Source organism: Dryas octopetala, chromosome 1 (genome assembly GCF_963921425.1).
Source record: "Dryas octopetala chromosome 1, drDryOcto1.1, whole genome shotgun sequence".
Lineage (NCBI taxonomy): Eukaryota > Viridiplantae > Streptophyta > Magnoliopsida > Rosales > Rosaceae > Dryas > Dryas octopetala.
In genome coordinates, this window is record NC_141366.1 from 21,538,779 (window position 1) to 21,566,332 (window position 27,554).

At 35.2% G+C, this 27,554-nt stretch overlaps 3 protein-coding genes across 7 annotated transcripts; 2 read left to right on the forward strand and 1 right to left on the reverse strand.

Annotated features, from left to right (window-relative positions):
* The first annotated feature begins 309 nt into the window (after positions 1-309).
* OTLD1 (OTU-like cysteine protease family protein) lies at positions 310-7,500 on the forward strand. Of its 3 annotated transcripts, none has more exons than XM_086228422.1 (9): positions 310-509; positions 894-1,874; positions 2,321-2,482; positions 3,234-3,311; positions 5,464-5,542; positions 5,755-5,786; positions 6,539-6,604; positions 6,694-6,868; positions 7,113-7,500. In XM_086228422.1, the coding sequence occupies exons 2-9, from the start codon at positions 1,185-1,187 to the stop codon at positions 7,325-7,327; spliced, it is 1,497 nt and encodes a 498-aa protein (XP_086084548.1). In that variant the 5' UTR covers positions 310-509; positions 894-1,184; the 3' UTR covers positions 7,328-7,500. The 3 variants fall into 3 exon arrangements, with proteins under 3 accessions (XP_086084548.1, XP_086084539.1, XP_086084544.1); XM_086228413.1 differs by having other exon boundaries at positions 311-509; positions 5,641-5,786; XM_086228418.1 differs by having other exon boundaries at positions 311-509; positions 1,014-1,874; positions 5,641-5,786.
* Positions 7,501-11,336: 3,836 nt separating this feature from the next.
* On the reverse strand, positions 11,337-21,158 carry DCP1 (decapping 1). The gene is made up of 8 exons (XM_086256280.1): positions 20,865-21,158; positions 20,687-20,727; positions 20,513-20,562; positions 20,184-20,328; positions 16,578-16,634; positions 14,304-14,433; positions 13,069-13,536; positions 11,337-11,659 (listed from the first exon to the last, which is right to left on the reverse strand). Exons 1-8 carry the CDS (start codon positions 21,021-21,023, stop codon positions 11,603-11,605), a joined length of 1,107 nt encoding a protein of 368 aa, XP_086112406.1. The 5' UTR covers positions 21,024-21,158; the 3' UTR covers positions 11,337-11,602.
* A 4,156-nt stretch (positions 21,159-25,314) lies between these two features.
* Positions 25,315-27,038, forward strand: LOC147299105 (RNA-binding (RRM/RBD/RNP motifs) family protein). 3 transcript variants are annotated; one of them, XM_086229651.1, is made up of 4 exons: positions 25,315-25,586; positions 26,343-26,396; positions 26,528-26,634; positions 26,709-27,037. In XM_086229651.1, the coding sequence occupies exons 1-4, from the start codon at positions 25,463-25,465 to the stop codon at positions 26,787-26,789; spliced, it is 366 nt and encodes a 121-aa protein (XP_086085777.1). In that variant the 5' UTR covers positions 25,315-25,462; the 3' UTR covers positions 26,790-27,037. The 3 variants fall into 3 exon arrangements, with proteins under 3 accessions (XP_086085777.1, XP_086085779.1, XP_086085776.1); XM_086229650.1 differs by having other exon boundaries at positions 25,318-25,586; positions 26,343-26,411; positions 26,709-27,033; XM_086229653.1 differs by lacking the exon at positions 26,343-26,396 and having other exon boundaries at positions 26,709-27,038.
* Positions 27,039-27,554: the final 516 nt, after the last annotated feature.

Sequence of the window (27,554 nt, forward strand, 5' to 3'; positions counted from 1 at the left end):
TCGTTTTAGAGAGCTTGGGAATATAATACTCGGGGTAAGGGGTATTATAGTCTCAGGATCTTTAAGACGGGTGCCGCTGTGGTGTTCCCAGTTTCGGGGCGTCACACTCATTATGTTCAGGTGCCGCTTAATGAAGTCTATAAGAACCGGAGTTAACTTCACTCGCACGCACGGACAGTCTCCTCCTCCACACGTGTAATCAGCGTGAGGGAAATGGCCACGTGTAAAGTCTGAATAGCCGTCGCCTGGTAAAGTCCACGTCACGTAGCCGTCTCTCACCCTCCGTTAAAACGTAGCCTCCCATTTTCTTCCTCGCCAGTTCTCTCTCTCATTGCCCTCAACCTGCCTCCCTCTACTCCTTTTCTTGCCTTCGCAAAATAAACAAAACCCTAAAAAAACCAAAATTGAATAACTATTAAATTAAAATTGATCGAATTTCGCTCAGCTTTTGCAGATCTTAGACTCGCGCGTGAAGCTTGAGAAGGCTCTCTTTTTATCTTGTTTCCCAGGTGAATCACCAACTCGTGCTGAGTTTACTCTAGGGTTTTCGATTTAATCCCAAAAATTTGTTATTTATTTGCGTTTTGGGACTGGGTGGTCTTTGTTATCCCTGATTGATGTTTTGGTGCGATGGTTCTTGCAGTTTTGCTTGGTTGAAGAGAAAAGGGTAGGAAAGGGAAAGAAAAATAAAACGAAGTAGAAAGATTTGAATTTTTGTGTTTTTTAATGTTTGCTTTTTAATAAAGTGAACAACTTTCCGAAATTTTTGTAAGGTTTATGTTATAATCTGCTTAGTTTTCCTATCTTTTTCTCAGAAGCCAAGCGGATTATTAGAAAGCTGTGTTTTCTTTATTTTGTTGATTTTTCTTGGAAATGTATGGTGTTGCTTGCAGCTTGGTATTGTTGAAGGGTGAAATTTTTGGCAATTTTTCGGGTAAATTCGAGTAGCTTAGAGGGTTTTCTTGTTTAAAGTTCGAGCTCTGGGTCTCATGAGAATTGTTAGGGGAATGCAGAGATCGTTTCGCGAGGAGCAGAACGTGCTGGGCTGGAAGAAATCCTTCAGCCAAGGGATTGGCGTGACTGCGCCCAAGGCCAGAACGCGTGGCAAACATAACTCTAAGTTTGGGGTTTTGTGAAAGAGTTTGGGCTAGGGTTTCTGTTGGAGACGTTAAGCATTGAATGCAATGACTCGGATTCTGGTTCAGCGAGGTTCCTCCAGTGGTTCTTCTTCCAACCCAAGCCGTTCTTCTTCCTTGTCTGGGTCTTCTTCGGCTTGGGTGCAGCCACAGGTTAATAGTCCTCAGGTTCTTTCAGCTGTGAAAGATGAGGAAATTGGAGAGGAGGCACAAGAACATGTTATTGTGGATGAGCTGTCAGAGTATTGCGGGAGTAGTGACAATAAGGCTGTGAAAAGTGATGATATTTTGATGGAAAGCATTCATAATGATCAAAATGTGAGTTCAAGTGATGAACTTAGTGAATGTGAGAAAGTTGGTAAAAATGATGTTGCAGGCTCAGGGGAATTGATGAAAGGTTTGGGGGGGTTGAGAATTTCTGAGAGGGTGACAGTTGAAAATGTGGACTCAAGCGGGGATTCTCTACAAAATGTGATTGGGAGCTCACAGCCACCACCTCCTCCTGTCCCTCCCCCGAAACTTTCCTCAGCAAACTCAAATTCAAGGAGATCTGTCTCAGGAAGTTCAAATGCTGTGCGGATTGGACCTTCTAGAAGAGCAGTTGCCTGGCCTGTTGTTTCAGCTAGGACTTCTCCAACTGGGTCACGACCTTCTTCTCCCAGGTCTCATGGTGAAGGCGAGGGGTACAATAGTGCTGATGAGCAAGGCCCTTGCTTTGTATCTTCCTATGATGATATTGTAAGTTTCTGATCATATATATCCAAATAACTAGGCAAGTCTGGTGTCCTCTCTCTAATGGCATAAACGTCCCATGGTTTAGAATGAATTGGAAAAGCTTGGCATAAGATATTCTTCTTTTTGGTCCTCTTAGTTACACATAATTTGAATATTTTATTTGGGTTTTTGGGATATTTCAACTTGATTGCATCTCAAAGTTGAATTTCCTAACTATTATTTATCACTGAAAAAAAAAATTGGGTGTTCTCAAAATTAGAGCGCTTCTTAGAGCTAATTGTATCCTAACATCTTCCTCGAGGAAACTATGAGGCTTATATTTTTAAGACTTTTATTATTTGAAGCTTAGGAGATTGCATTTTGCACCCCCAATTAGGTGTTGCCATCTTTTTGCTCCATTCTTCACTTCAAATTCTGAAATCTGAAATGGCTTGTTAAACCTATGTCAGGAAAGAGAACGCCAGTTTGAAATTGATATTAGACGTGCAAAAGGTTTTGAAGTGAAAAGAATGCTGGAGGATGGGAATTGTCTCTTTCGTGCTGTTGCAGATCAAGTTTACGGGGATTCTGAAGCATATGACTTGATCAGGCAAATGTGTATAGATTATATGGTATGATTCCTTACCTGCGATCCTCTCTGTTGTATGCTATTTGTGCTCTATTTCAGGTGCTGGAGAATACTGCTTGCAGGCACGTATATGCAACTTAGTAATTCTAGAAGACATTAATTTGGCATCTGGTTATTTAATGTTATCACATGCTCACAATTAACTAAAATAGTTGTGAATTCTCTTTTTTAAAAATGGAATAATTGCTCTATGGTTTGGTTCTATGTTGGGTAAAATTCTCACAGTGGGTTTGCTGGACAACATTATATTATCTGAGATTAGTTCATCATAAAGAATTTCATGTGGTAGACGCAGTTGTTATGTATTTTCAAGTTGATTGGTTGAATGAGTTGGTAGATCTTCTGTTAGTGGGCATCTTAACCATCATTCATCTTACTGTTGGTGAGAAGTTGTGTTTGATGCACGGATAATGGGGAGATAAATGAAAGAACTGAATAGGGAAAGAGAAAAGATAAGAGGGTATCTTTGTTTCACCCAAAAAAAGAAGTGAAAAGAAAAAAGTTCTGGTTTCAATTCCGAGTCAATAAATGTTAAAGAAAATAATTTAGTGGACAAAAAAAATGTTGGCTTTCTTCTATCACAATCTCATTGGTTAGCTGATGATTATCCAATAGAAATGGAAAGTATTGATTTATACTGGGTACAAAATGCAAATTGCCACAACCTCTTTTCTACCCGCTTAATGCTATAACCTTTCATGATTGTTGATATTTGGTACCCTTTATTTGTCCAGGAACGAGAGAGAGATCACTTTTCTCAATTTATTACAGAAGGATTTACATCTTATTGTAAGAGGAAAAGAAGAGACAAGGTATGAAGTAGTATAATTTCATTGATGTTTATCTCTTTTATTGAGAAGAGGAGGTATGGTTACACATGTAAGTAGCTCCATATAGTTGCTTCAATTGGCAGAATTAGTTCTTATCCTTTATTCCCAAAATGACGATAGGGTGGAAGCAAATGCTAATTGAGCCATGTTTTGTTCTTAAACACTCATCGTATTTTAGTTTCATCCCTCAACTTTCTCTTTCGTAAGTTCGTTGACATAATATGTAGTTGGAGACTGGCGAAAGCTTGTGCAGTACCAGTTCCTGTTCTTCAATGCTCTTCCCCCCATTTTAGTAGGTGAAGTTGCATAATAGTGGGGTTTTTATTTGAGTGCATGTGCATGTGTGTACGTCTTTTAAAAATGTGTGTGAAAGATGGGGAGTTCTAGACTTCTGTACCTGGCTGTTAGGTGTAAAATGCCTTGTTTTTTCTGGTTTGAACGCACAATTTATTAAATTTTTTGTTATGTATATTAAACATGTTGCGCTTGTTTTAATGTGCTTGTTTCGTGAAAACAAAAGCAGGTTAATAGGCATACCTGTGTGGTTTGGGTATATTACATTAAATTTATTAATTTGAAGTTTTCCCTGTCGTTTAATAAAGGTGATAAATGAAGAAATTCATTTAATTGTAGAATTACAACTGTAATGCTTGCTTAAGTAATATTTTTTGCTCGATAAGATTTGGTGGATGTGATATCTATAAATTTTTTGTTTCAAACTCAAAAAATCTTAGTCTTTGCCCTCATCTGCAAAAAGTTGGCAGAGCAAAGTGAAAGGCACCACTTCAAGATATATATATATATATATATAGAGAGAGAGAGAGAGAGAGAGAGAGAGAGAGCTGGACATATAAGTAGAAAATTTACTATCTTAAGGATTTAAAGTAGTGTGGTGAGCAAAAGTTATTGTGTTCTTAGAGAAACTATATATCCTTAAATCTGGTGTCTCATGAGTCATGAAGGTGTTGTAGGATACAATGCCAGTCACTTCCACAGAGAGAGAGAGAGAGAGAGAGAGAGAGAGAGAGTTAGAAAATTTACTATCTTAAGGATTTAAAGTAGTGCGGTGAGCAAAAGTACTTGTGTTCTTAGAGAAACTATATATCCTTAAATCTGGTGCCTCATGTATCATGAAGGTGTTCTAGGATACAATGCCAGTCACTTTCACAGAGAGAGAGAGAGAGAAGTAGAAAATTTACCATCTTAAGGATTTTAAAGTAGTGTGGTAAGCAAAAGTTCCTTGTGTTCTTAGAGCAACTATATATCCTACAATCTGGTGCCTCATGAGTCATGAAGGTGTGTTAGGATACAAGGCCAGTCACTCATTCCACACCTTGCTTTGCACCGTCAGAGAAGTCATTCCACACCTAGATTTGTACCCTCAGAGAAGTCATTCCACACCAGGCTTTGCACCCTCAGAGAAGTCATTCCACACCTAGTTTGGCACCCTCAGAGAAGATGCTGCTCTAAATGGCTGTTGATTTGGAGGATGAATTGCACTGTATCCCATTGGAAGTGTAAACACTAAATATCCTCATAAAAGTTATGCATATTGATTATGAGAATGTGGAAGAAGGTCTAGAAGCTGAATATGGCACATTGATGATTATCAGCAATGTGAAACATAATATGATCTTACAGTAGGTAACTAAGATCGGTTTTTAAGCCCTTGGGGTTAGCCCAAGTGGTGAAGATGGGTGGGGTAAGGGTTAGGATTAGGCTAGGTCCAGGGTTCGATTTCCTCCAATGTAACCAAAAAACTAAGATGGGTTTTAAACTATAGAGGCATACGTTGACTGCTGACATTAATAGTTAATATAATTACATATTGATTATAATATTTGAAAGGTGTTATTCCTAAGATATGTGATGTATTACCATTCCCCACTAATCCCCTTACTAAGAATAGTGTTTAAATATCTTATCACCTTTCAAGTGCTAGTAGTTTAGTAATTTTATGTTATTATGACTTAAAGTTATTGGCTTCAATTTTCACCATGTGAATAAGGTCCTTTAATTTTTAAATTTAATTTATGATAATCTGTTGATTATCTGATCCAGTGTGGTTTTTGCAGTCAGTTTCCCATCTTTTCCCAGTGTATGTGTTTAATAATTAATTTCATCCATGTGTCAGGTCTACGGAAATAATGTTGAGATCCAAGCCTTGTCTGAAATGTACAATCGACCCATCCATATATATTCGTACAGTACAGGTGCTGATTTGTCTTAAAATAATGATTCCTGCTTTCTTCTAGTGAACTTTGTTATTTGCATTACTCTACCATTTTTGTAATGTAAAGGTTTGGTGCAGAACCGATCAATATTTTCCACGGAAGCTATAATACTGATACACCACCCATACGATTAAGTTATCATCATGGAAATCATTACAACTCTCTCATTGATCCACGTCGTTTGACCGTAGGTGCTGGACTTGGGTTCAGCTGTCTTCGAGGGGTAAGTATTTGCTTAATTATTGTATCTATCTTCATCATACTTCAATTTTGTTTATTCTATAATTGGATGACACATTTATAGCATAGGTTTTTCTGCACTTTCTGATGGATAAGAATAGGCTTACATAAAAATGGAAAGATAAAAAGAAATTATGAAAAGAATTCAAAAGGAGTGGCATTGTTGCACCACCTTTTAATATTGGTTATTACAAATTTACCCTTATATAAAAGTGCTTTGAAGAACTTTTGAAAACCTTAAAACAAAAATAAAAAATTGTGGCTGCCACACTTTTTCCTTGGTTTTTTAACCTCTTTGCACACCACCATATCTAGTGGTTAAATAAACAAAGTTAGGGTTGGGGGGAAGAGGAAGGGGTGGTTTGGGAATACTGAGTTTAAGGGATGGGGGTGGATTGAGTAAAGTGAATATAAAAAAATAAAAATTGCGGGTGGGAAAATTAATGTGTGGGGGATGATCATATTGAGGGTGGCAATAACACCATTCATTCAGAAAATGAGTTCTATTACCAATTTTAGAAGTTGTCAGATAATGCCCTTCATCACCCCCATGTAATTCTGCCGTTATGGCTGGGGTAATTGGCTGAAGAGTATTAAGAACATGTTTCAGTAACTGGAAATTAAACTTCATTGTGAGGACTCTGTTTCGTAAACCTTACAGCAGTCACTGGCCTGTATTTCGATTAACTGTTCAACTGACTTATGATGTGATGTTTCATCTTTTCTTTGCTGCAGGCAAATGTTGACAGGGATCAGGTCAAGGCTGCTATTAAGGCTCAACAAGACCAACAAATTGATAATGCAAGTATCTCGACGTTATGCAGTATGATTTTCAAGAATATTTGACCTGGTATCATGATTGCCTTTTTTCTCTCTTTTCCTACTGGCAGGCACTTTTAGCTGAGGGGCGATTTTACTCGGATCTTGAGCTTACTGAGAAAGAAATCGAGCGCATGGTGATGGAAGCTTCGAGGGCTGAGTATCTTGCAGATGACACATTCAAGCAAAAACTAATCCGAAGGGACTCTTCTACTTCTAGTGCCGAGCCATCATCTTCTGGAGCTAGTGAGTCATCCCTTGTTTTATTTCATTTTACCCCTCGTACAGAACGGAGGACCTGAATTTTTTAGTTTTGAGTAGTGCGGGATCAATTAATATGGGATTAAAACTGCATTTTTGTATGAATATAGTTTTGGGCAGCTCTTGGGTGTGTGTCTTAACATGTACGTAAGATTTGTTTAATTCTCTACTACGTAGTTGATAATGTGAGTAGATTGTGTTGCTGACTACAGTGTCATGTGAATAACAGGATCTTCAGGCAGTGAGACACAGCTAGGAGGCAGGGACCATGGTTTTCAGGATTCCACGCTAAGCAGTAGTATGCAAATCGTGCTATCGATGGGGTTCAGCTACCTGCAGATGATTGAAGCTTATAGCATATTTGGGGAGGATGTCGATTCCATGGTTTGTTACTTGTTGGAAACTAGCAGCAGTGGCCGGCGAAAAGGCAAGGCAACCGAATGAGCATTGAGCAAATGATTTAGAAATGCGCCTGAGATGCTGTTGGCTTCTTTGTGCTGAAACTGCATGTACTGTTCGTAGAGAAAATGATTCCTATTCAATGTAATTCTGAATCTTAAATATGTTATATCTAAGTTAAATCAATAAAATGGATTTACCAGTCTGTTAATAGGCCTCGACTCTGAATTCTTAGTTGAATAAGTTATTGGTGTGTCTTGTCCAGTGCACGAGCCATGTGATTCCGATATAGGAAGCAAGTTCAACTGCATTCTCATTCATACTTTACCAAAGTGCTAAACCAAGAGTTGTTCATATATATCCTATTAAAATAAATTTGGTTAAGTGGATGACACTCGGTTTGTCCGTCCTTTATGGGAGTAAATCTTGAGTCTAAATCTTATAGACCATAATTGATTAATAAAAATATGGAAGATTTAGAGTCCAGTTATTTTATGAGTTTTGCTTAGATTAATATCGATAGTAATTTAAGATTTTTAATCAAGTTTTTTTATTTTACTTCTTTGACAGTTTTATGTTATATTTTAACTATGAAATTTTGAGCCTAACATATAGTCTCTATAAAACTCACTCTACCCCTTAGGAGGGAAAATACCTTTCAAATCGGTAGAGGACTTTATTATGAATTAAAATAATTTTCTTATAAATCAAAAAGACTTTATTATGAATTAAAAAAAAAAAAATCTTATAAATTAAAGAACTTTATTATGAATTAAAATGATTTTCTTATAAATTTTAAAACATTTCTGATCTCCATCTAAAAACTGTTTTGTTAAAGAACTTAATCCTAATTATCTCGTTAATTATTTATCAATAGTTTCTTTCTTTTGACATCTTTGGGTGACTTTTTTCTCTTTGGTTTCAATAAGATATAGATGGGATTTTTTACCATAAATAAAACAGCTGCATGGCATTGGCATGGCAATGCCCATCTTTATCATGCCAAGAGTTTACCAATTAATTAAAGGATCTAATTATCTATTCTTATAGTCGTGTTATACTACTAATGTTGCTTAATTAGTAGGTGCTAAATGAGAAACTCTATAGATTTCGTTATGTATTCCTTAAATATGTTTATTTAAGAGATTCCTTAATGGAAGCTATCCCTATATATATGTGTGTGTTAGTTCTCCTATTAATGCAGCATGCAGCAAATGAATGAATGAATTAAAGTTGAAAATTATTTTAGTTGGTGATGGAAAAAGATAAAGAGGGAGCAATGGATTCCAATTTCCAATTGGGTGTTCACATGCCAATTTGTTCGATCTGTCTCAATTCAGTTTCCTTGTTTGGCTTCACAAACAAAAAGTTATGGTTTCTCTTCTTGGCATGCATGGTGATGACCGATGATGATGGCTATTCTTCGTAATTATGTATAGGTAGCCCCTCTTAGATTCGAGAAAATTTTCTATGTAACTGTAACACTACGTGACGGGGTATTACCGTCACACCAAAACTTTTCCCTTAGATTCCCATGCAGCATTGCAGCATTGCAGCTGGCAGCTCTCTCTTTGTGGCTGAATTGTGACATACAATTTTTTCCATCAGTCACTTGTAGGCTTATATATAGTCCCTGAAAATGAAATTTCTTTTTTTTTTTGTATAATATATTGTATATTTCATATAATGAAACTTAATATAAAGCCGTCAAAAAAAAAAAAACTTAGATTAAAAATCATAAATAATCAGTGTTAATCTAATAAAGACTCATAAAATAGACAGTACTCTAAATCTCTCATAATCAACATAAGCTGTATCCAACAACGAAGACCTCCTAACTTTGAGATGGTTCGGGCGTACCTCAGGTCTTATGCATTTGTTGTTCTCTTTGTTGCTCGAGAGGAAAAGTAGAATAGGAGAAGGAGGATTCTTCATCTATGTTGCTGCATATTACAAGGTCATCTCTTATAAATTTATAATCTTAGGGATAAGACCTTTGTGACTTAACTCCCAAACACACGTTACACACTCACACTAAGAGTGATTTACAACTTGGATTGTATACTTTTCATTATATAGAGATTTTGGCTCGTGTCTAATCATCATGGTATTAATTTAAATCCCATACATGCTATAGCTGTTGACAAGTTTTTTTTGCTTTGCTTAATTTTAGTTGCAAAATCAATTAAGAATGCTTGGTATTAGCAAATTATTCCATTGATCACTATATATGTATTGATTTGACATCATTCTAGCTAATGGTATTTCCTTGGTTGGATATTTGGTTAAATTAATACTACATGGCAAAATTTGACCCGACACACAATTAGCGGGTTAGGATTGACCATTTCTTAAAATGAACACGATTATAACATGACACGCTAAACAAGAATAATAAACAGATCGAATTGGTATCAAACATGTGCAACAAGATAATGACACAATAAATACGTTTAACTAGTATCATATGTTTAATTTGCTCATTTTTCAATACTTATTGTATGAGTAATTATATAATTTAGAGTCTTTATTTATGATTTTGTTAGTATCATAATTAAATCAATTTTTATTTTATAAGTTATGTGTAAGTGATAGTTTGATTTAAACAGAAAGAAAATTATGTTTAAGTTTTTATATGAATAATGCTATACTTACCACATTCTTATACCACATTTTTATACCATCTGACGTGTCATTATTTTATTGGACAAAGTTTTTCTTTTTCTTTTTGGATTTTTATTTTTATTTTTTAGTATCCAATATATGAATGCCATGTAAGTTGCCACATGAGGTGGTATGAAATTATGGTATAAAAATGTGGTATATGTAGCATTACTGTTTTTATATTGGAAGATATATTGGTCAATCTGAACATGACATGATTATAAACGAGTTGAGTTAGGGTTAAGTCATTCGACACAATTATAAATGGGTTGGGATAAGGTTGAGTAATTTGACACAATGAATTATAGGGGTTAAGTTATGGTTGACTAGTATTTAACACGAACACAACCCACTGACACAAATTGCCACCTCTAATAAAGACAAATGCATGTATGTCCTGCTCTAAAATCAAGCGAACCTAGGCCATGTCCCTTAGTTGCCTTTTATATTTTGTACTTAATTGTGATTTTACAAGCATGTTCAACTTAATTTCATTTTAATTAATTGCTTTTCTAATTTTTTATATTTGTTTCTTGCAAGGAATATGGATCTATGCCTTTCCTTGTGTTGCTCTAGGTAATGCAACAAATTGTGTTTTGCTTGCTCTGCTAGTAAGACTTTGATTTTGGTGTTTTAAATGCTTCTTTTTCTTTTGAGTTAAATATAAAAATGGTCTACGAACTTTACTGTGATTCTCAATTTAGACCATTAAGTATAAAAAGTATTAATTTGGTCCACGAATTTTCCAAATTATACAAAAACAGTACAAACGTTAACTTTCATCCAAAAAATTAACAAAACTAGTTATGTGCATAACATGTGACTGCATATTCAGGGGTATTTTAATCTATTCATCACATTTTGACTTAAATTTTTTGATAAAAATTAACGTTTACAATTTTGCATTGCTTTGGTACAACTTAGAAAATTCATGGACTAAATTGACATTTTTTTTAATTAATGAACCAAATTGAGAATCACAATAACATTTAAGGACTATTTTTGTATATAACCCTTTTCTTTTTGTAAATCGTTAACCTGTTAGCAGTGGGGTTCCTTTTAAATGGCACTTTTATTTAGGGAGCCTATGACTGGCAAGACTGGAAAGCCTTAATTTTTTTTTAAAGGTGGTTCTGGGTTCCTTTATGCTAATAGCAATGAAATTCAATTAGCTTAGAGCACGTGACTATCTCGATCATCACGTGACTGTGATGAGAGTGAGAGATCATGATCCAAGTAACAAATTTATAGATCAAATATTCCAAATTGATTGAAATCTGGCATTGAAGAAGAGACATGGGTAAACATTTATTGTATGTGACAGTAAGCAAGGCAACGTGGAAGCTTGACTGCATCAAGTAGGGACATATATTTGCTGAGAATTCACTAGTCTTTTTACTTGTGCCTCATATGCAGATCAACCAACATTGAAAAGTAAATGACAGACAAAAAATAAAAAATAAAAAAAACTATATATAAAAGTTGTCCATTCATGAGAATGAGAAGTGAAATGCTATACATTCATACGCACACATTTGAAAATAAAAACAGAGGACAAAAAGTTACACAATAAACAGAAACAATCCAAGTTGTAGATTGTAGTGGTGCTGCGTGGCCTGCATTTCACATGCTAATAGTAACACTTCTCTCAATAGGCTATGAGTTATGTGCCTTCAGGAGTGCTCGATACACCATGTCTATGAATTGATTATCCTACAACATATTGCAAAGCTCATCATCAATTACTGAACATAATAATCATAATAATTATAATAATCATAACTAATAGGAACAGGATGAAAATTAGGCAGGAGCTTAGCTCATGTAGGGAGGTAGCTTATATGGTAATTTACTTCAGTTTAGATAATGACACAGTATGACAGACAAAACGCTACAGCCAAATTCAAAGAATGGAATACTTTATTTTGGATGGAAAGCAAAAATTAACGAAATCAATTCGATCATGCACTGATTTAAGTACAAATGTGTTGACTGCATTAAGACAAGTTCCAACTACAAGATTCACGAAAATACAATATAAATAAGATTTCCAATGCGCTGATTGTATTGACGAAAAATAGCTCTGTAGTGGTTTGAAAAAATTTCTGATGTCTGTTTTAACAGAACTCTCAAATTGTGCAAAACGTTTCTGCTACAGTCACACATGAGCATTTAGCATAGGAAATCATCATTGTGCTTAGAATATACAGACCAATCTAATCCAAACCTGTCAATTTACCAACAGGAATCAGTTCTCACAATTATAATAACAGTCTAACATAAATGACTCCGAGTCCGCTGCAGGTATAGACACAGGATTAGAAAATCGTGGGGGGAAAATTATCCCAATAACAGGATAGTGCCCTATGTGGCTATGCCTATGTCCATGCATGCTTTTACATTACTTTCTGCAATGCTTCAAATATCACTATCAAGCGAGAAAATAAAAGATCGGTACAACGGATGCAACTATTATTTGTCAATTAGCTTGTGGTTGTGCACTTTCTTCAAGAATTATTTTCCACAATTAGATTAAAATTAGCAAAAAAGCACGAGGGGGAAAAAGAGAGAGATAAATGCGGTTTCAATGCAGATTTCCTGGTTAAACTCACTTTCATTCGTATAATTTGCTTAATCTATCAGGAAAAGGTTTAGGAGACTAACAATAGTAACTAAACTTCTTATTCACAAAAAATGACCCCATAAACTCAATCCTGATGCAACCACCAAAACAACTAATTTATAGATGACTATGCCACTTCATAAATTATACCACTACACCACTCACATCCACTCATTCCACACGTTGACTCTCAAAATACCTAATGTTTCATAATCTCAATCTGATCCCTCTCGTGCAAAACAAAATAGATTGACTTTCAACCCCTTAAAAATTGGTAATAATCAAACTTAAGATCAAAAAGTTGTAATACAAAAGGATGTCCCCTGGGAACATGACAATAGATACAAAAAAACTAGGTATTGGTTTCCTTTGATATACCTTACGAATACAATCAGCTCCTAATATGCATGAACAAATTTTAACAATTATTGCAAACATGAGATCTCAGTCAGAAAAATGAGAGTAGACAACTATGTAACACCAGTACTGAAAGACTAACCTGCACAAGCTGCATGAGTGCTTCTCGGACTTTATCTCTGCTAATAACTGGCTCATAGTTCGGAGTAGAAAAAGGAGCAAGAGATGGTGGAGGGGTTGGTGGCGGAAAAGGTTGTAACAAAGGAGCACCATATGGACGCTGTAGACTCACAGTAGGATGAAGTGGAGGAGCAGTAGGCACTGATGAAGAGACAGGTGTCATCATTGTTACAGAAGAGGAAGGAGGAACAAAAAATGAAGAGGGCTTTACAAGATTAGTGGCCAGGTTGGTGTTGTTGTGGGATTCAGGGATGTCGAGGAAAGGGACTAAAGGTGAAGATGCTAACAGTGGAGCAGATGGTATTTGCATGGTAGGAATAGTATTAGGGGCAACGCCAACTGGATGGGAAGGTAGCGAAATTGTCACAGAAGACTGGTAAGGCTGTCCAGTAATTGCTGTACTTGAAGAATTCCCAATAGTCATAGCCGCCTGCAGTTAATTATCTGATTTAGTCCAGCCCAGATACAAGAAAATGAAATAAGCTGGACCTTGACCAATATATGAATGGTGGCATTGTACATAAACACAGTTCTCTACTTCAGAGAAAAGGACAGTAGTCAATGCTAGATAAGCTGTCTTAATGTGTGTATGTATCAATGTCTGTATATCAGGCATCCACTGTATAAAAACATGTACACTCATGCTTGAAATGTGACCAAAAATGCTTGAAACATCATTAAAATAAAAGTGCAAGCCAAACACATTTAAGGAGGTACTCCATTGGCAATTAAAAAATAAATAAAATAAAATATGGGAACCAAAGCCCCATCCCAACTTTTACTATTCATCACTGAATCTAAGAGTAACCAATATTAGCATCACAAGCAGAAATTGTTAGACATGAAAAACATAATGAGTAGCACTGTAGAACAATCAAAACTTCTAAACTAATGACAAAAAATTATAAGCTCATGAAACCCTTGACAGTCATAAACTTGAAGTCATGTTGGAATCATCCCATAATCTACATGATAAGACTAGAAAATCCCAAAACTCAAAAACACACACACACACACACAAAGGGGTAGCTACACCTTTTTTCCATGGCTACATCACTTGTGCTCAGTATTAGAATCATATTTATGACAGAATAAAAAGAAAAAACCATAGATGATTAGGTATGTTATCAGGTAGGAAATATGAAAAGCCAGAACAAGCTTCTGCAACCATGAAACACCAACCGGACAGGCACATACACTAAAGAAGTTCACAAAGGCAGGGTCATCAGGAATATCTGTGACATTGGAGGAAGTTGATGATGATGGTGGCTCCAAAGGACCGTCCATAAGAGCCATAGTTGGGACTGCTTCCAGTTCCTCAAACTCACTACAATGAAACATAACTGAATAGATTACTCCTTCAATTGTTATCATAACCAAATGACTAAAATGTCTAGAAATAGGTAAGCACAAAACTAAGAACATTGAATAGAAGATGAAGGGAAGCAAGCAATGCAAGTTTAAAATAAGAGGGCATCATGATTATGCAAACACGTTAAATTGAATTTTAATTCTATGAATTTAGTTCCACCACAACTGCATGGTTATAATACATTCCCGTAGTAAGAAAACCAAAATTTGAGTACAAATGCATATTGATGAATGAAATACCCTGCTACCATTAGTACGAGACATAATACCTTTCTACTAATTAAAAATCCCAAGATATAAACAAAAGAGTCATAATAGATGTTACTATAACCTTAAAGCTAGGGAAATGAAGATGATTACTTGGTTGTGGAGGTTTTCTTTCGAAAGGGAATCTCTTTGGCATTGTGTCATCTAGAGTACATATGGCTTACATGTTAACAGGTGGGACTCAAATGTGATGGTCAGAGGTGATGTCCTTGTAAAGACATTTCTGAGGACATTAGTTCCTTTTCTTCTAATCTTTGTTTGTTTTAGGAAATGTTGAGAATTAACTTTGGGATGATAAGCGGATTGGGGAGTATCCATTGTGTTTATTATTCCCTCATCTTTAGAGGCTTTTGTCTTCCCATAATATATCTTCTGCTAGTATATCAATCTCTTCTTTTTTGATGGGTTGGAATCTCAATTTCAGTAGAAATTTTGATGACTTGGAAGAGTTCTCTACTTTAATCCCTATAATTGAAAATGTCTCTTTACATAGATTACAACAAGGACTTGGATAATTGAACCTCAAGGTTTATTTTCATACAAGTCTTATTTTAGTTGGTTGTTTGACGAGTCCTTCATATTTTCATCCCATCCGGATGATTTGGAAGGCAAAGGGACCTTGTAATGTACAGGTTATTGCTTTCATAGAAGGATAAATACTGTGTCAATATTCGACAAAGGCCTAAAGTTTATGTATCAACTTACTATTATGTGCCAAAAAGATGTTGAGAGTATGGACTACCTATTCCTTCAGTGTCATATTGCTTTGAGATTATGGTACAAGCTTTTACAGGAAGCAATATTGAATTGGGTGATTCCATGTTCCTGTTTATCCTTATTCACTGAGAAACATTGTGATTTTAGTGGAGGAAAGGGGACAAAAAGTTTGTGGAATTATATTGTGTTGAGGATTAAGGGCAAATGTGGGGAGGAGGTGAATTATTTTTAGGGTAAGATTTTAATGTCAGGCATCATTGTTGGCATCAGTTTCTACCAAATTTCAAGATACTCCATTTTTCATTATTCGTGCAGATTGGATGGCTGCTGTTTCTTTATATGATTGTACTTTTTAATGTTCTATGTTGTTAGTTGGATGTTAAAGCTTATGATTGTATCTTTTATGGACTGCTTGTTCCCCTCTATTGTACCCACTTATGTTATCTATCTATACTATTATTGAGATTGAAGGAGAGTTTTGGTGTTACACGCTTTGCCAAAATTGAGATTACCTAAAATGATCTTTGTTCAACAAAAGTAGTAAAAAGAAACTTTATTTAAAGAGGTTAAAACAGTAAAAACTCATTTAAATAAAATAAAAAATAACTATCACCCACTAACTGCAGTTTATGTTTTTACCCACTACTCTCTCTCCCATATCCCTTCCTCTCTTTTTGCCTCTCCTCAATTTATTAATTTATTATTATTTGTATTTAAAAAGTCCTATAGACACGTGCATCGTGCATGGCAAGAGGATTAATATCAATACATTTTATGTTTCTCATTAAAAAAAATTAAATCTTTAAACTCCTTTCAGGGTTCTGTTTCAAAATATGAGAAAGCCATCACCATAACAATACACTCCTTAACAGATGTGGGGCCGAGTCAACTGTAACAAAATGATCATCTGGTAAGTTTAACGTGCTGATATAGTAGAGTCAAGCCCACAAACTTTTATGAACACAGCACAGTCACACAACTTAACATTTAAGGACAAAATTTGTAATAACACAGATTTCAGAAGTAAAGAAAAAGAAAATATCATTATCCTTTCGCATTGCAAAAGGTATAACTTATAAGTACATCTGTGCAAAGTAGGAATGAACCAAATATTACCTCTTCGTGGCAGGTACCATTGACTTTTGAGGCACCTTGGAATATGCACTAAGTATCCTGGACATATGAAAAATATAAGATAGAATAGATTAAGAAATAAAATAATTTAGAGTAAAATATATATTCAAAGACGAATTGACTCATCATGACTTTTCCTTTATTTTATTTTTTATATAGAGGATAGAAGGATAAATAAAATACAATTCAATCAGGATCCTAGCACACTGTTGCAGTAATAAAATCCGGAGTCCTAAAATTTGAGAAATTAATACTAATGAACAAACTGACAAATGGTTTTTCTGAACTTCAGTTGACCATTAAAATAAAGTTACCATGAAGCATATAAAGAAAACAAATGAAAGCCATAGTCAGAACTCAAAGAATGGTATGCCAAACTATTTCTCATGGCCCGACTATATCATGATAAGCTTCAATTTACTCTCAACATGAGATGCATTACTTGCATGTGACCAAATTATGTGTCCACATACAAGACAAAATCCCTTGAATCTTTGGAATTAAATTCATTTAAAAGAACAAATTATATCCAAGATCCATCAAACAGAACAAATTAGATATGTACTGCACCTTCATGCAAAGCACTGAATGTATAGCATTGTCAACCATCTAGTTCCTGTAGCCCTCCTTGTTGCAATGTTGGATATACAAATAAATGCAAGCCACAAGATCAACAGTTCACAGGCTGGTAAAGCAAGCTGTTGATCAAAATAGAACTTCAGCAAATTTCTAGCTCATTTTCCTATTCATGTATGTTTCTAAGACTTGACTTCATCGAACTGTACCCTCTAAATATTTAGCAATTTGTTTCTAAAAGTTCATTAAATAAGTTATATGGTAATCCTTTTTAATTTGCTTCATCCGTAGGATTTGGAGACATTGGCTGAAATCAGAAGCCAACTTACAAGTACACACACAAAGAGGGGCAAAACCAAAAATTTCAGACAATGATGAATCTGCGAATTCTGTAATAAGAGGAACCCATATAAATCCCCAAGGCACAATTTTTCAAAATTAAGTGCCAAAAATGTCTAAAAAGGGTGAAAAAAAAAAGAGAGAGGAAAAATAAGAAACAGAAGCCATAGGACTAAAGCAGAAGACCTTCCTAACAGATGGCAAACCTCATAATTCTGAACCAAGACCGCAAGTTGGAAGTATGAACAGGTCAATTGGTTGGCATAGCTGAAGCAAGCACTTTGCATACTGTTTGAGTAGATGCATGCAGCTTTATAAATTCCTAATAAAGCAAGTGGCTTGCAATAATTACATAATAAGAAGCTTATACAGGGGCAAAGAAAGAGTTTTCTTTCTTTGCTATTCAGCGGGAAGAAATTCTATCCTAAATGGTATGGATTGCTTATTTCCCTCTTTGCTTGCATTGTGAATGTGCCTGATGAACAGAAGACAATCAACTGGTTTAGTTTCTGATATGAGTAGGCCTGTAATAGGAATAACCATGTCCATAGCTTCATTGTTCATCTTTTCCTCGCTACTAGATGAGTGAACTCTAACCGCCATGCTGGATGGGATTTGACTCAATCCACTCCCTTTAAGGGCAACTTACATTTTAATCTCTGCAAAAGAATCAATTTTATTCAACCTTTGGTTCAACCGTGTTTTAGACACACCCCCCCCCCCCCCCCCCGGCGGTTCAATCATAATAACTGAGGTAGTCATCTCTTCTCCAAGATGAAAGGCTTTAAATCGCATAGGTGTAGTTTCCCTTTACCCTTGACTTGAGTATCGAGTAGTACAAGTACCTAAGTAGCTCCAAAGGTGAACATTGTAATGGATGTGAGAAGGGGAGCAAGGGTCAAAAAAGGCATGGTGCTTACGGCTTAGGGTGGCCACCAAGCGATGTTGGGTCCATTCACCAACTAATTCATTTTGGCGAGACATCTTATGATGTCATGCTATGCCCATTCCTATGGCCATTCCTTTGATGCTTCTGGCACTCAGGAGTCTCTTTGTACGAAACTTACCCAATGTGACTTGTTAGCCCACAAGTACAGTGACGAAGTGTCTGTTGCTAACACACACGCGCCCACACACGCAAATACTTCTCAAATATTTTATAAGGTAGCTAGTACATATAGTACTGAAGCATGGCCAAAAATCTATCAAAGTTAAACACAATATAACTAGGCTATTGTTTGGGAATAATTTACATTTAGCATACCACAATGACCCATAATCAATGTAAGTTACTTCTTCTGTCTTCTCTTTTTATGAGAAACATAATTTTATCAAAAGTTGGTAAATCATTTATCCATACAGAACAGAGGACATAATGTCCACTGAATACTAATACCAACAGCTAACAAACAGACATGAATAAAATATTATAATTTCAAAATCTAGTTAATCAGATTCACCCTACAAAAATAGCAAAATAATGGATTTCCCTCCAGTCTGAAAAAAATAGCAAAAAATGGAATTTCCTTAAACACTGAAGAGATCGTATCCCCTTCTATCTTCTCTTAGCGTTCATAAATAAAAGGAGTTCCTCAGGTAAACAAAATAAACATTTAGGGAAAAGAAAAAAAAGACTTGATGATCAGAAATTCAGAATAATTGCACAAAGATGTGCATGTGCACATGCAGCTAGAGGAAGCACGAAACAGAGAGTGAAACAATTAAAAGGGTAGATTCCCCCAGAAGGGTTTTTCTGCACCCAACCTATTTCAAATTAGGACTTGACAATGAGAAGCTTGTATGTTCCGCCTTAAGCTACCCTAGACGGATGAGGTGGTTGTACCGCTTCTGGGACCATTGTATGCACCACCAGAACTCTTTTTCTGACAGGAGATTGACTTATGCAGGCAAGCTAGTTCTTCAAATAATAAATGCGGATAAAGAAAAAAATTGTACTTATTTTAGGTATGAGCACAAGCTTAGAAATTAATTAAAATTCAGAGGAGTTATTTATTTAGTTTTCTTAAGAAAAATTAGGATATAATTCTTAGTACGGTTAACTGCACTGCGGATCAATCGGTCATGTAAAATTTTGTGCTGTTTCTCAGGTGCAGATCACTTGACACCGTTAATCACTTAATTTTTAGATTTTAACTCACTCTCTGGTTTTAAGCGGTTAACCTAAAGTCTAAGCTCTAAATGACAATTCTACACCCTAAAGTAAGCTACCATCTTGGGAACGAGATCAAAAAATGGGAAAAAGATGGCGATCAAGCAATGGAGCTTCTGGCAATGCAAATACTGACTCACAGATTGGTCTGCGAGGACTACTCTAGAATATTTCATTTACGATATTTTTACGTATTTTATTATTATGCAATTGTCTATAATTGCCTTATTGTAATAGATCTTTCAGACTTTGGCATACTGGTTTGAGAAATACTGAATTTACTTTACTCTACTTTATCTCCTCTATTTATTCTTTTCAACCTTTATTCTATACTTTTCTATTTTCTCCCAATTTCTTTCCTTTTTCATAAATCACTATGTAAAGATACATTCAGCCATTGCCATAATTATGACATCCACAAGTTTCTTGGTTGTATCAAATCAACCACGCCACATTGAGTATAATTTTTCTATCAACTTAGACCGCAAGAAGACAACAATTACCTGCTAAAAAGATTCGCCACCTCCTCACATTCGCATGCATTGTAGAACCAAATGCCATTCACCTCCCGGGCCGCATTTCGATATAATAGATATGGAAGCTGGATTTCGTATTCGAAATCTCCCAAAAGATTCTCCACCAAATTTTCTGCTTATGCAAACATAATGAGTTATTTTAATATAAAGAAATTGGGCAACAATGCCAACAACTAAGCATATATGCAATACCCAATAAAAATCTAAAATTAGAAGAAAAAAAATATTATTGAAGCTTGTTAGTAATGTTAGATGTAGACTTTAAAAGGAATATTAGAAATAGAAATTGCACTGACCGGTATTCCGCCGGTTCATCACAATGAACTGAAAGCGAGGTTGAGCGTTCCTGGAACAACAGCAAAGCAAGAAACTTATCCCCATTTGCAAATACCAATCAAAAATTCACACCAAAATGAAGCAACCCAAATTTTGCAACTCAAAACCCATTAACATACTGAAGAAAAGATTACCTCTTGACCACGAAGAGAGATCCTTCGACGTCCTTGCGACTCTGAAAATCGAAAAACAAAGAGAGAGAGAGAGAGAGAGAGAGAGAGAGAAGCAGCAGAATACAATCAGAGAATAAGCAAAAGAAGAAGACAAAATAAAGAAGAGGAAAAGTGAGGGGAAAGTGAGATTGAGCATTACCCATTGGCAGTCGTCGGTGTTGAACTCGTAGAAGGTGACGTGAGTTGCGGTGATGAGAATTTCCTCAACGAAGGGGTCGATTCGCTGGAGAACGGTGAGATTGAGAACCTTCGTGCTCTCCTGGTCTAGATTTGGCATTAATTTCCCGTTCTGCGACATTTTCTTCTTGTTTTTTTTTTTAGCTTTGTGGTCTCTGTGTGCTCAGCCAGCACTAGCAGCACCACCTACCCTCTTAGGCTTTCAGAGGAAGAGAAATAGAGAGAGGGAGAGAGAGAGAGAGAGAGAGAGAGAGAGAGAGATAGACGACGCGATTAAGGAAGGTGAAGGCCCCAGTGGTCCACTCAAAGCTTCTTACTTTGAATTATATGTAAAGTTTCACTATTCATGTAATTTTAAAAGTTAAAACACATACATGATTTGGTCAATTTTGTTAAATGAAAATATCACGTGAAGCGCACGGGTCTGGATATTTTAAGTTTTTTTGTGATTAGTTTCATTATTACTATCTAAAATGTCTTGAATTATGCATTTTATATGAATAAAATTGTGACTATTATGAATTAATGGACAAAATTGGCACAATTAAAACTATAGGAACTAATGTGAAATTTGACTCAAATTACAATAACGAAATTTGGCCATTTCTAATTTTAATATAAGTACATAGTTTTGGGTTATTGGGTGATTTGGGTGTGAAGGTGTGTTTTAATATGGTTAAGATATATATTCGTTTATAACTAAGGAGTTAAATTTTGTTTTTCAGGGATATAAAAATTTTAACATGTATTCCTCAAGATTTCATCAATATTTCGCCGAAATTTTGTTAAATTTCGTTGTCTTCTTTATAAATTTCTTACTTATCCTTCTCTGTCTTCACTCTTCACTCATTTAATTGCACAAATCCAGCCAGATCTCAGCAGCCCAAGAGAGATCCCGGCCAGATGTCGACGGCCCAAGAGAGAGAGAAGAAATCGGGGAGGAGAGGAGGAAGAGAGGGAGACTGAGGAGGGAGAGGAGAAGGAGGAAAAGCTAGATGCGACTGGGCTGGGACTTGGGAGAGAGAAATGAGAGGGAAGAAGAGAGTCACTCACAGGCTCACAGCCACAGGAAGGAAAAGGAAAAAAAAAAAAAAAAAAAAAAAAAAAAAAAAAGAGAGGGAGAAAAGAAAAAGTATAGGAAAAAAAAAAGTTTACTGCCACTGCCAATTGCCTTTACGCCCATTCTTGACTTAAGGCCTCCTGCCTCCCTAGAGCCAAAGTATATATATCAAGTTATCAAGCCATTACTCATTTGACTGAAGAAAAAAAAAAACCATTTCTCTTTTATTAAGTTAAACTATTCATTAATTAAAGTATAAATATAATTGATAACTCCTCTAATTATATATTAATCTGACAATCTTAATTGGACAATGGACACCATCATTAGGTACTTGTTTGTTTACTATTCATCATTTGAATTATTGGTTCACTTAGGTTTGGGGTTAATTGAGATTTGGAGTCTTTGGGCAATTGAAAAGAAAAAAAAAAGATTTGGGGTTTCGTTTAATTGTTTTTAAATACTAAACCATAATATATTTCTATATAAAAAATAATTAAAAATATTCTAAAAGGCCTAAACTATAATATCTTATACCATATCATAAACAATATAAAGTATAGATTATAGAGTATATATGGTTTAGTATATAGATTATAGAGTATAAAGAGTATTATGATATATAGAGTATATAAGATTTAGTGTATAGATTATAGAGTATAAAAAATATACTAATTTTATTTATTCATTATATTAATTTTATTTAACAATATTTGTCTCTGGCGTATTATAATCATCTTGTATAACATGAAACTTACTATATAATTATGTTTCTTCAATATTTATTATCAATGTAATAGATAATATGTTAAATAAATATATGGTAAAGTTTCATTCAAAATTTCCGTATTTTGATAACAATTTCCTTTATTTTTGTCGAAATTTTCATTGAAATTTCTGCGAAATCCGAAATTTTACTCCTTGTTTATCACTCAAGGTTCATGGATATTTTCAAACGTTTTTTTTTTTTTAAGTTGCAATTGCGCAAAAAAGTGTTTAACGCTTGACATCGAATTATTATTTTTTTGTTTGGTCATATGATACAGGGATGGCAAAATTTTTTGCCCCCAAAAATCTCTGCAAGGACCCGTCTCAATTAAATGAGTATAGTAATATCATCCTCGTCTTGTCCCGCTCCGTATACCCATTTAATAAAACAAATTATATTTATATAATTATATTTTAATTTTTGTTGTCTTTTAAATTTAATAATGTTCTTTTTATAATTTAGTATTATTATATTGTAATATAATAAATTTTAATGTATTTCATCTATAATGTATTATGTATCTATGTTAATTTAGTATATTATCAATAAAAAATTATTTAAAAAACATATAGCCATATATAGGGGTGGGTTCGGTACGGTAACCATACCGAAACACCCATACCGAATTCCGACCGATATGGGTCAGTAACCGATCACTTCGGTATCGGTCGGAGAGTGGCGGTGCCGACTACAACCAGAGAGAGAAAGAGAGAGAGAGAGAGAGAGAGAGAGAGAGAACAGAAGAGAGAGAGAGAGAGAGCGGCGGTCTGAGGTGGTTTCCTGGTGTTTTCAAGTGCACAGAGGTCGGCTGGTGTGGAAAGGGTTCTGCAGGAGTCAACGCCAGCGAGAGGATCTTGCTGGTGGTCAGTTTCTGGTCGGGCGGTGGCCGAAGTGGCTGGGTAGTTAAGGTCTGTGCGTGCAGGGGTGGGTTGCGGGCTGGCAAAGGGGACTGGTCTGCGGGGGTTGGCGCCGGCGAGAACAGCTCACCGATGATCTTGGGTTGTCGGGGAAAGTGGTCGGAAGGGCTGGACTTGGGTGGAGCTGGGTGTGCGCAGGGGAGTGTTGCCCGAGAGAGAGAAAAGTCAATGAGCTGGTCTTCCTCTCTTCATCTCTATAGAGTATAGCCTATAGTCAATACGTACACGCAACACTCAAGTGCAATTAAAAAATCACAGAGAAGGAGAAGGAGAAGGGGCTGTGGTCGCACACAGAAAGAAAAAGAAGGGGAAAAGAAGAGAAAAGAAGAAAAGAAAAGAAGAGACACGGGTGGGAGGAGAGAGAAGAAGAAAAAGAAAAGAAAGAAAGAAGAAAGAGGGGGGGCACGTGGGTTAAGGGGAAATGAAAATAAAAAATAATAAAAATAAAGTTTTATTTTGTATATGAATAAATAAGGTATTTTGGGGTTTCGTTTAGGGTTTGGATTTTGGGTATTTTGGGGTTTCAAATTTCAATTGGGGTTTGGAGTTTTATATTTTTATTACATATGTTTTTTATAATTTATAGTATATAGTCAATAACTTAATAGTTTACATGTTTTTTAATTTATATCATCTTCTAAACCTTAGGGTATATGGTATAGGTCATATACCTAATAGGGCCATTAGGCTAAATGGCTAATACCATATACTAATAATAATATATTATACCATATTATACATTTATGATTGAGATAATTACATAAATCATAAATAGTCTATAACTCCATAGTCCATATTGATATCAATATATTATACCATATTATACCATATTTTACTATATTATATTATATTATACAATATACTAAATTACTAATATTATCATATTATACTATACTATACCATATTATACCATATTATATCATATTATATTATTATACTATATACTATATATCAAACTCTAAGTTACCAACTATGAATCTATGAATTATAAATTTATAGTATTAGACTATTAGGGTATAAAAATAAGTAATTTAGTATGAGATATCATATACATATACTATATAGGGTTTATAATTTAGTATAATATTAGGGTTTAGGGCTAAATCTTAGGGTATATGGTATATGTCATATACCTAATAGGGCCGTTAGGCTAAATGGCTAATACCATATACTAATAATAATATATTATACCATATTATACATTTATGATTGAGGTAATTACATAAATCATAAATAGTCCATAACTCCATAGTTCATATTGATATTAATATATTATATCATATTATACCATATTTTACTATATTATATCATATTATACAATATACTAAATTACTAATATTATATCATATTGATATAAATTATAGAAAATTAGAAATGTATTATATAAAATTATAAATTATATAGAAAGGTAATATTAAGTATTTTATATTTAGGGTATACCAGTATAGTATAGAAATGTATAAAAATGAATTATTTTAATTATATTTTTTCAATATACGGTCGGTATCGGTATACTGTCGGTACCGGTTTTTGTAAACCAATACCATTACCGAATTCATCAGTATTTTCGGTATCGGTATTTTTTGATATAAAATTGGTACGATATCGGTATTTTTCGGTATTTCGATATTTTTACCCAACTCTAGCCATATAGGTACTCGGAATACCCCATGGAAATTCGATAATTCGGCGGAGCTAATACCATATTGGCAAACCCGACCCGAACCGCCCCGTTGCCATCCTAGGACTCATAGAGCTTCCCTTTCAGGTATCGAGGGTGAAACTGATACCAACTCTCTCTCTCTCTCTCAGAAATGGCGGCATCGTTAAGAGGAATGTCCAAAAGCTTTATGAGGCATACCTCCCATCCCAACCTCTACATCTCTCCAGCCCAGCTTCTCTTCCCCAGGGGATTTGCTTCCAAACTTTTGGTCAAAGGTACTCTCTCTCTCTCTCTCTCTCTCTCTCTCTCATACTGTTTTGTTTCTGTGAAACTCTCCATTGATATATATCTCTATTATTTTGGACGACAGTGTCCAAGGAAAAAATATTCGACTTTTGAATTCTATTTGTAATTTATGTGCAGCTTACCTGCTTGTTATATTGCTGTTTTGAGCTCCTTTTGGGTTCAGTAGAATTCATTCATTCATCCAAAAAGAAAGAAGGCAAAAATCGTTGTTTCAAATTTGAGCATTGAATATTGCTTGATGACAATTTGTACGGTTGTTTTTGTTTTACGGAATCAAATTTTAGCAATTCTAACCCCATTCATAACATTCTCATTCCAATGTTTGGAAACGACGGGCATAAAATGTTTTTATCAAGACATCAACTGACTTTTAGTATAAGTATAAGAGCATTTTATGGTGGTCATATGGGAATGAAAAACCCAACTCTTCATTTTGGAGAATATAAAGCCTCCATTTTTGTTGGGCTTGAATACCTGTTGAAGTTAAACCTAGCTTAATTTGCACTTACCAAACATGACAGTGCATTATTAGGAAATGCTAAACTCGCATTTTAGCCTCAATTTTGCGAAACAAACACATTGCATGAAGGGTAGGGGTGGGCTTCACAATTGTAAGTGATTTGATCACCAAGATGGCTGCTTTTTGCATCTTGGGAGTTGTATTATTATTGTTTGAAACAACCAAACTTGTGTTGTTTTGATGACCAAGGCTTCTATCTCATTAGGTATACCTTTCACCACCACAGAAGAGTCATTAGCTGAAGCATTTTCACGATTCGGTAAAGTCCTTGTTGGTATGCTCTAATCTTGTTGACACACCTTTTTTTTCGTAACACACAATATAAACTTAAACATATATGTTTACATATTGATAAGCTTCAAGCATCTAGCTATCCTTCTTCTTTTTCAGCTGATATCATGAGAAAGAAACAAACAAACAAGTCAAAAGGTTATGGATTTGTGACCTTCGAAAAGGAGGAGGCTGCCCAGAAGGCTTTGATGGAAATGAATGGGAAGGTAAGTCATAAGATTGCATTCTCTTCTTGTACTGCATTTCACAATTTTTGTCGTGACACTAGAATCACTTGCAGTTGCTTGATAATCGCGTTATTTTCGTGGACAATGCATGGCCCTCGAGTTACAAAAGAGCCAAAAGTGAAGGTGGAGATTGAAAGAAGTTACATTGTGCCCTATGATAGTTTTAGGAGACTTTGAATGAATGAGTAGGAATAGCTGGAAATTTTTTAAAGGCTTGAGGTGCAAGTTCTGATGACATTAAATTTTAATTCTGTTGAGAATTGAGATATTACAAACTTTTGGCTATAATATATACAAGCCATTTTGGTAAAAAAGAGAAGGTTGTATCAAGAAGAAAGAATATACATCTGAGAAAACCACTTCATACCTTGTTTCTTCTAGTGCAGTGCAGGATGTTAACAGGGACTCTGTACTTCAAAAATTGTAAAGTTTACGACAGCAAGCATATTTAATGACCCAAATGACCCAGTTTGTCATTGAGGCCTTGTCTATTGCGGGATGCGAGTGAGCGATTGAGTGCTTGATGCCGTGTGAGCGCTGAGTATTTGAATGCTCACTCACATCCCGCATAATCCTGCAGTTCTGTCCCACATCTAGAGAAAAATTCGTTTGGTATTGAACATGTTGAAAACCATCCTGAAGCCAGCCTTGGGCGTTCCTGGCGTCCACTTGAGTTACCATAAAGACCCTACAGGACTAATAATTTCCTTCTTAGACCCTGGCTAGTCTGCCTGTTGCGATGAAATGTGTTTGCCTGAAACTTTGATAAAGTGTTTTTTTTCCTTACCTGAACTTTGATAAAGGTTTAGTTTTTAGATAAAAAAATATAAAGGATTTTTCAACAGAAAAAGATAACATCTCTATTAAGATTTAGTTTTCAACGCCATGTTTTAAACTAT